The sequence below is a fragment of the Tribolium madens genome, unplaced genomic scaffold, assembly GCF_015345945.1.
Source record: "Tribolium madens isolate multiple individuals breed KSU strain unplaced genomic scaffold, Tmad_KSU_1.1 Scaffold_20;HRSCAF=117;Tcas5.2_LG4, whole genome shotgun sequence".
Taxonomy (NCBI): domain Eukaryota; kingdom Metazoa; phylum Arthropoda; class Insecta; order Coleoptera; family Tenebrionidae; genus Tribolium; species Tribolium madens.
In genome coordinates this window covers 3,108,470-3,117,793 of record NW_025400985.1, presented here as the reverse complement: position 1 = coordinate 3,117,793, position 9,324 = coordinate 3,108,470, and the positions used below count along the sequence as shown (strand labels likewise).

The 9,324-nt window shown below is 29.7% G+C and overlaps 2 protein-coding genes across 4 annotated transcripts in view; one reads left to right on the top strand and one right to left on the bottom strand.

Moving 5' to 3' along the window:
• LOC123005830 (zinc transporter 10) overlaps positions 1–8,109 on the top strand; it is a 12,235-nt gene extending 4,126 nt beyond the window's left edge. For both annotated transcript variants that reach the window (XM_044399823.1, XM_044399824.1), the window contains exons 2-7: positions 788–990; positions 4,044–4,587; positions 4,637–4,762; positions 7,107–7,285; positions 7,402–7,593; positions 7,650–8,109. In XM_044399823.1, the coding sequence (XP_044255758.1) occupies positions 788–990; positions 4,044–4,587; positions 4,637–4,762; positions 7,107–7,285; positions 7,402–7,593; positions 7,650–7,814 (1,409 nt within the window). In that variant the 3' untranslated portion in view covers positions 7,815–8,109. The remainder of the gene's footprint in view (positions 1–787; positions 991–4,043; positions 4,588–4,636; positions 4,763–7,106; positions 7,286–7,401; positions 7,594–7,649) is intronic.
• Positions 8,110–8,143: 34 nt separating this feature from the next.
• Positions 8,144–9,233, bottom strand: LOC123005834. 2 transcript variants are annotated; one of them, XM_044399833.1, is made up of 5 exons: positions 9,027–9,233; positions 8,869–8,947; positions 8,666–8,815; positions 8,460–8,603; positions 8,144–8,406 (listed from the first exon to the last, which is right to left on the bottom strand). In XM_044399833.1, exons 2-5 carry the CDS (start codon positions 8,938–8,940, stop codon positions 8,239–8,241), a joined length of 534 nt encoding a protein of 177 aa, XP_044255768.1. In that variant the 5' UTR covers positions 8,941–8,947; positions 9,027–9,233; the 3' UTR covers positions 8,144–8,238. The 2 variants fall into 2 exon arrangements, with proteins under 2 accessions (XP_044255768.1, XP_044255767.1); XM_044399832.1 differs by having other exon boundaries at positions 8,869–8,970; positions 9,027–9,049.
• Between the last annotated feature and the right edge of the window lie 91 nt (positions 9,234–9,324).

Below are 9,324 nucleotides of genomic sequence, written 5' to 3'. Positions count from 1 at the left end.
ATTTATTTTTTTTGAGTTATTTAACTTTTAACAAACTTCTTAATTTATTAATCTTTAAAAATGTAAAACACTAAAAAATTGTCAGCTTTAAATTCTCTACGTTCTTTTTTGCAGAAGTAAGAAAGCTGTCTTAATTTTTGTGTAATAATTTTTTAAAAAGTGCATGTTTTCGCCAAAAAAACGTCTTATTTCTAAAACTAAAGTTTAGAGTAAAAACATTGTTTTAAAAGGCTACATCCAAAAATGCAAAGAAACATACGGTGTTTCATTAAAAAAACACAAGTTTGTATAGTTAATTATTTTTGGGACATGCTGTATGGTTGAAAATAATTTTAGGTGATCACTAGATTAGTATCTATCAATGTTCTATACAATTTTTTTAAATTTCATTACTTAAAGGTCACTAATGGACTTTTCAACTCGCTGCGACAGCCTGTATATATGCGACCACAGATAAAAAATAAAAACATTAATAAATTGAGAAAATATTCAAAAATATCTGTTCGTATTAGGTAATGTAAAGTACCGCACGATAAAAGGTTCAATTAAAGAACTAATATGATCAATTGGCGCACTTCCTGTGTAATTGTGAATAGGTATTACAAAACGTGTTTCGTTTCTCTGCACCACATACACATGTACCTAAATTTATGACTGCTATTATTTCAATTTTTCATATTTTACATTATTATCAATGTTATGTGATAAAGAAATATTGAAGTCACTTTTCGAACAAACGCAGATATGGTACCACTAATATGTTTTGTTATAATCTTTTTTTTTGCAGATTACGAAATCAAAATGCCCGTAAAGGAATGGTTTCGAAGTTTACAACCCATCCAACTTTATGTTATTCTAATTCTGACTGTGATGTTTTTTATAACAGAATTGATTTTTAGTCATATTACACATGCTTTAACACTTTTAATGGACTCCTACCACATGCTGTGCAATATTTTAGCGTTGACTGGTTGTATTATAACGATTAAGGTATGTAAAAATACTTGGCATTTTTAATAGATATCTTGTTGTTTCTTTGCGTATCAACATAAGTCTATAAATAAAGACAAGTGTCCGATATGAGTTTAAAAAAACAAACTTTTTCTTCTACAAATTAATTTTTATCAAAACTAAAAATTAGCATACTATCTGCCTGCTACATCTGAAATTAATGAGTAGTGTAATGTTAATTAATGCAGTTTTCAGGATCTGAATTCAGATTTGTTTAAATTCTTCCTGACTTAACACATCTAGGAATAAATTAAGTATTGCGTTATTGAGTGTCCTCAACCTTGACTGTGTTGAAATATATGTTAGCTGAAAACTGAAAGGATTTTATTTATTAATTTATAAATTCATTTTTTTATGTAAATATGCGTACCAATACTAATAGTCGTAAACAAAATAATAATTTAAATATTTATAAACCTTGTCTTTTTTCGCTGTTTATTATAAAAAAAATGAAACGATCCTATCAAAATTAAGTTAATTGCTGGGTACACCAATCCTATCGACATTTACATATTAAAGTTCACATTAATAACCATATTTTCAGCTTTTTATCTTCCGTTGTCTATTGTAAATTTAAATAAATGCACTTTAACAGTTTTTTATATGACGTCAAAATCCGTATACGAACTAGGTTTTTCCAAGCAAGGACGAAGTCCATACTGAAACAAATTATAAATTTGATGTCCTTTACCTTCTAATTTTCACATTCACCTTCAGAACGTGAAAACTAAATTTAAATTTATGATTGGGCCCAAGACATTCCTGTTACAATTATACACATTTATGGTTGTAAAATTGATGTAATTTGTATTTTAATTAATTACACTATGAATATTTATAACACATTAGTACTTTACTATGACACTGGAACCAAACCTTTAAGAATCCAAATTGATTATTTTTCATTACACTGGCCGCCAAAATTAACCGGACTAAAATTTTGCGATTATTCACATTGCAATATTTTTGTTGTTCTTTGTCGGATTTTGACGAATTTTTGTTCGGCTTGAAGAATAAATTCTGCAGAACATTGTAATTTAATTCAATAACATTTCTAGTTTTGTCTTGTAAATGTACTTATTTTTATAACGAGCTGTGGTGAATGAATTATGTACCACATTTTCCATAATTAAGACATGAGAGATATAAACCTTCAAAAACGTATTGCAAAATTCAAGTTTTCATTTTTTTTATGAAAAAACACATTATTTAAATTGCATGAAAAAATACAGTAACATAAGTAGGTAATTTACAATACGCCAAAAATAAATCAAAAAATTTTTTCCTATAGTTTTCTTATAAAAAAATAAAATGGCCAAAAATAGTTTTTTTAAATTCATTTTCAAACGACACGTACAAAAAATTTCAAATTAATATACAGGGTGTTCGGTCCAAGTCGCCCCGACTGATAACACCTAAACTTACTTCTTTTTTTCAAAAAGTAAATATTTAAGTAATAATATTCATTCTTGGCTTTCTTAATAAATGTATTAAATTTTTTTAGCACATCAGGTGTTGCCGGAAATGCTACTAAATTTAGTTTTGCAAATGGAACACCTACGTTTTTTTTCCTCCAAACAATAATAATTGACATGAAAAATACTGTAAACCACTATTTATTACAATTTGCGTAGTACAATGCAATCAAAAAACATCTTAAATCTTAGAATTTTATGAGGAAATTGGTCGCGTAGCCTGTTTTTAATTTTAAAGGAAAGGTGTGAATAAAAAATGCTTGGATACAGTTTAACTGTTGGTTTGACAAATCTAATTTGTCAGTTGATGAGCGAGTTCTCTTATGGAAACTCTTGGATTTTCTTCGACTGATAACAGACAATTCAGATTTCTATTTTCTTGTTCTTCACAAAGAACCACAGGTTTTTTAGTTTTAAGAAGCGAACCTATTCGTCTCAGTTGTTTTTCAATTCGACTAATTTCCAACGATTTGGTTAAACTCTATTTGAGTTTTTTTCTCTATACTGTTTTTCAGCGTCCGCTCTATTTTTATTGCACTTAAAAAACACTTCAAGCTGATCTACCAATTCATTGTAAATAATATCATCCATTATTAAAGATCTCAATAAGATTTATTGACAAATTAGGCTTTGTCAAATTAACAATTAAACGGTATCCAAGCATATTGCTTTTTGCATGAATACCTTGACAAGTAAAATCCGCCTACGTTGCAAAATTTGCAATAAAATTCAAAAATTTAAATTGTTTTCTGAGTGCATTATGTAAAGTAAAATGTAATAAATAGTGGTTTACCGTATTTTTCATTTTTCATGCACATAGGTGTTCAATTTGAAAAACTAAATTTTTTAGCATTTCCGGTTACATCGGATGTGCCAAAAAAGTTGATGCATGTACTAAGAAAGCCGTATTATTTGAAAATTTAGTTTTTGAAAAAAAAGTAAGTTTAGGAGTTATTTTTTTATTTTTTTCAGAATTTTTAAACAACGATTTATTTTTTTATTCAGTATAGTTCAACCTTAAGTGGGCCGAATATGCCAAAATGTCAATAATTAACCGTTTTACTTGTTGTTCTAAGTTTTTCAGATTTTTTGTGTTCAAAGGCGTAATTGTGCTCTTTTAGTGACACAAGCAATAATTTTCGGTTTAACTACCTTTTTATGTAGCCTACTTTCTGAACAAATAATTAGTAACATTAACGTCTTTTTCAATGCTTTGTATTTCTGGGGTACCAGAAGATAAAATTTTGAAACAAATTGGTCATCATTCAGAAAAGAACAGGCAATAATCTGAAATAAGTAAAAACTTAATTTTGTCTCTGTTGCACACTACAGCATATAAAAAAAACAGTGTTCTCGTCTTTTAGGTATAACATTTACAAGACAAAAAAAAATGTTATTGAATTAAATTACAATGTTCTGCAGAGTTCGTTCGTTAAACCGAAGAAAAATTCGTCGAAATCCGACAAAGAATAACAAAAACATTGCAATGTGAAAAATCGCAAAATTTTAGTTGTCCGGTTAATTTTGACGGCAAGTGTATTTTAACTTTTATTTCAGAACAGCAATAGCAAAGAATGCAGGACAAACAACCTATCATCTAGTGTTAGTACCATAAGCGAAACAATCACAAATCCATCTGGTTGTTCAGACAAAAGACCAAATCAAACTAAAAAATCTCCGACGAGGGCTAACCAAGAAAACAAATTAAAAAACACCTTCGGATGGGCAAGAATCGACGTAATTTCGTTGCTAATATGTTGCATTTTCATGGCATCCCTGTCATTTTCCGTATTCGTGGAAGCATTGCAGACTTTAGTTCACATCGACCATCTTGACGAAATGCATCACCCTTTGTCAGTTTTATTTATCGGAGCTGCGGGTTTACTGTTAAATGGAGTTTGTTATTTACTAATTGGGGGCTACACGTTTCATCAAGGAAGTTTTCTTTATGTCACAGAGAGTGGAGATGTTGTTTTAGATAGAGTCGTTGTACCTGATTTAGTGAAACAAGGAGGAAGAAGACTATCCAGAACAAGACCCACCCCACCGCTACCGAAACGACAAAGACAAGGATTTTTAGAAATGTGTAGGGATATCATAGGTATGATTTATAAGTTAGAAATGTTGGTTTCTCAACTAATTTGTTTTAGGCTGTGTTTTTGTTATTATTTGTGCTTTAATAGTGTATTTCACAGATAAACATGTCGCAAAATATGTAGATCCTCTTTTATCTTTAGCTTCTGCCGGTTCTCTTTTGTTTCTCAGCTACCCTCACAGTAAGTAAGACATATTTTAAGCATTGCGGAAATAGTTGAAATATTGTATCAGTCTTATTAGTGGAATGTTGGTCAAGTACTACTTGCAATAAATTATTTATTAGCCACATAACGTGTACATTGAAAAATTTCCGATTAGAAAAAATTATATAACATCGCGTTACTTTGAAGATTAAAAAATAAAATTAGCATTCTTTTAATATGCGTCGCACATTTTAGCGACCCTCACATTACTAGTGTCATTTGTAACTTAATGGTTGCACCATTATGTTGAAGAAAGGATTGTACACTCTTTGCATTTTAATTGTTGTAAATTTCTCTTTCAATCAAATGTGACATAATTTGAGTAGATTAAATGAAAACAGTATTTTTATCAATTTAATTTATGTATGTAAATAATCAACTAATTACGTGATTTTTCCTTTTAAAAAGAAATGATGAATATCACCGCCGTAGTACATGTCGAGAATGATTATGAAGTTAATCAGAAATAACATACCAAAAATATTTAATATATCGTACAATTGCGGACGGGGAATTTTGGACGATTTGTCATTCGGTTCACATAAAAATGTAAAACGGGCCTTGTGTGCAACTAACCTTTCGGTTTTTGTAATTTTTTAAAATTTCAACTAAAACTTTCAAATTTTTCAATCATAATTGACGTTTGACATTTTTTGAAAGTGTCCAAAATTTCGTGTCCGCAGTTGTACAGGGTGCTGCATTTTGGATGTCCGAATAGGGAATCTCCGAAACTAAGAGGTTTAGCCAAAAACGAGTAATACATTCTGGGGCTCATTTTTTGAGAAAATAATATTGGTTAAAACCGCATCCCGCTATCGTCTTTTGTTTTCGACTTACAGACAAAAGTTGACATTTTGGCGAAATCTAAAAAAAATTATATCTTCGTTATTATAGAAGATACGGATTTGAAATAAAGCCATTATACAGGCACTTTTTTACGAGGAATTTAATAATGTAGTTAACAATTTTTTTTCAGTTATTAATTTAGCCGTAATAAGATAAACTTGTATTTTTTTAAATGGAACTCATAGGCGGCTATGGCAATTTTGAAAAGCTTATTTTTTTCTGATCTAAAAAATATATATTTGTAACAAAATATTTTTTTATAACTATACTTAAAAAGTGAAATACATATTTTGTGTGATAATAGTTGGCCATGGAAAAACTATTTCACTCCAAATGTGTAAATAATAATCAATAAGAGTTTTGTGAACTGTAAAATAGATGAAAAAATAGATAAAATTATAAAGATTTAAAAAATTCGATACGGTAGAAGCATTGAACAAATATCCGAGCGCCTCAGAACAAAATTATTACATATTTTTAAAAAATCAAAAAATAGGAAAAACAAATGTGTCAACAGTCAACACAATTAGAAAAAACATTTTTTTGATGATCTAATGGAGGTAGAATAACGTTTCACATAGACGGAATTTGGGTATTTGAATAGCCATATTGTCATTTTTGTGTCATATAAAATATATTTTATTGAAGAATTAAAGCGGCTTTTTTTTACAACACTCTATGTATCACTCTAGAAATTATAAGGTAATATTAGCTTGTTTAAAAACAAAGAAATGTTAGTTGATTTACAATTTATTTTGCATTTTTTTCATTACTTAGTACTTAGAAAACTCTTTCATTAGTGACACTGGTTGAATATAATATAGTTTAAATCCTTTTAGTTGAAGATGCAACATTTTTTCATGGCCAACTGAGAACAAAATTCAAAGATAATTTTTTGCTAAAAATGTATTATAATAATTTGTTACAAATATATATTTTTTAGATAAGAAAAAAACAAGCGTTTTAAAAATGACATAGCCATCTATGATTCCCATTAAAAAAATACAAGTTTATTTTATTACGGCTAAACAAACAACTAAAAAAAAAATGTTAACTACATTATTAAATTCTACGTAAAAAAGTGCCTGTATAATGTCTTTATTTCAAATCTGTGTCTTCTATAATAACGAAGATATGAATTATTTTAGATTTCGCTAAAATGTCAATTTTTGTCTATGAGTCGAAAACAAAAGACGATAGCGGGATGCGGTTTTAACCAATATTATTTTCTCAAAAAATGAGCCCCAGAATGTATTACTCGTTTTTGGCTAAACCTCTTAGTTTCGGAGATTCCCTATTCGGACATCCAAAGTGCAGCACCCTGTACATGTGCGGTTTTCAGGTTTAAGGAGATTTCAGTAAACAATTACTTTCTCCTCAATTAAGATTTAATGTTCAACAATTTTCTTTTCACACAGCATACATTAAGCGTTATTTTATAAAAGATAATAACTTTTAAGTTATTTGATTTCAGTGAAGGAAAGCTGTTTGATTCTACTACAAACGATACCTGACTCTATAAACATAGACGTGTTAAAAAAAGATCTGATAAAACATTTCCCCGATATTGTGAACGTTCACGACTTTCACGTTTGGCAGCTAACAGCGACCAAAATTATTTCTACTGTTCATATTATTTTTGAGAATCAAAAGGTGAGTAGTAGCTATTTGAAAAAACTTCAAATCTATTGAAATAATAAAAATTTGGGTAGTTTTCTTAATTTGTAGTCGGCTAAATAAATGAATTTCACATTTCAGTCTGTTTTTAGAGTTACAACACCATAATGGACGACATTACGGAATTTTTAATCGAAAATGGGATTACGCAAGTAACCATTCAGCCCGAATTTTACACAAAGGCGGAAAGTACACACAATTTAACTTCACTTTGTTTAATGCAATGCCAAGGAGAAGGTTGTAAATTAAGTCATTGCTGTCCCAACTATGAATCAAGTGGTGTTGTAAGTATTTTAAGTAGAATTGAAAATGTTTAAATACGGAAATTGGACTTTTTCAGAAATTAAGAAAAGGAAGCAAATCAGATGCCAAAGAACTTATGATGTTAGGGAATTCGTTACCAGATTTACGGTCGATAAAAGTAATAAATAACGAATTTTCGAAAACAACTGATTGCTTAACAAGAACTGCAACAACACAAAGCAGCGACAAAATACCGTCATAGCCCAGTATTCTGTTTTTTTTTCAAGTACAAAGTATTGTAGATTTTTTAAATAGGTTGAGTAGGCAAATTAAGATAAGCATATAAAACTCATTAATTTCTAGGGGTGTTTACTCCTAATTTCAATAAAGTTTACACGGGACCAAAAATTAACAAGTTCTCAATGTTGTCAAATTTGACATTTTTGATGAACGCTTTATAATTAATTATTTTGTAATGCCCATCTTACAATTTGATATAAATTTTTATATGAAATTAGTGAATTATGATGTACCTCAATAAAAATGTTTGTGTATGTGTTTTGCACTTTCCACTACATACCTGGTTATAATTGAAACACTGACGTCACATTTTACGTTCTTAAGCAAAATTTTATTAGAAATTAATCAGTAAAGTTTAACATAACGTATTTCAAAGCAGATGTCACCTACCCTCTAGCTCTTGTTTTTGAAATGGTCAGATTTATATCAATGCAAGTCTTTCCAGTATCGTGGTCCACATCAAGTTTTAGATCAATTGTTCCAGCCGCAATACCCAATTGATTTTTGTATTTGCTTAAGTTTATTTTTTTGTTCGGGTCACCACATGCTTTTCCCTGAAAAAACACGAATTAAAACGCACAAATTACTTGAGTAATGTAAGACTTACTGGTGGTATTGGACATTTGGACGGCATGTTATACATCCTGGCCACATTTCCTATTTGCGGATCATCCAAGTTACCAACAGCATCACAGAAATCTAGGTCCCCGTCCATGGGTGGCATAGGCGCTTTTTTCAAGACATATTTGCCCTAAAAATGCGGGCAAATTGTATTAATTTCTTACATTTAATAAACAAAAATCGTTTTCGTACCTTTGCTGTCTTGAAACCTTTCGGGAAATTTAGACACCCTTTTAAAATTAAGTTGCAATCTTTGTCCAGAGTTGCGTCGCCATTTTCAATTTTGATTACACTGTTTTCCACGCAGTTTTTCGCGCGATTGACTTTGAGGGTATAACCATTCTAAAAAATATGTAGTATTGATAACTAAAAAAACCTAGTCTTTTTATACTTACACATGCTTCAGATGTTCTAAGGAAAATTACTAAAAGTAACCCCACTAGAGCTGTTACGGTTTTGTTGAACATTTCTAAACTAATGCAAAAAATAACTGAAAGCTTATACCTTTATAAGTTTCAATTGTGATTAGTTTATATAAAATAATGGTAATTACCTTGACCATTAACAACAACCTTGTTCTGGATCATTTAGTCAAACCCCATAGATGAATATCAAGTAATGTGCTTTGTGACTAATTATTTATTCGAATTAAAAAAATAAAAACCATTGTGGGTATTTCCTGTGTAAGGTTACGATAGTTAACGAACAATCGGACTTGTGGTTCCAGTTTAGTCCGTTAATATTGAAAATGTCCATTAAAGTTAAATGAAGGTAGTATAAAATTTGTTACATTGGTTAAAATTGTATCACATTATATGGTGGGGTTAAAGGAGGAAATGATTACAGGGGTT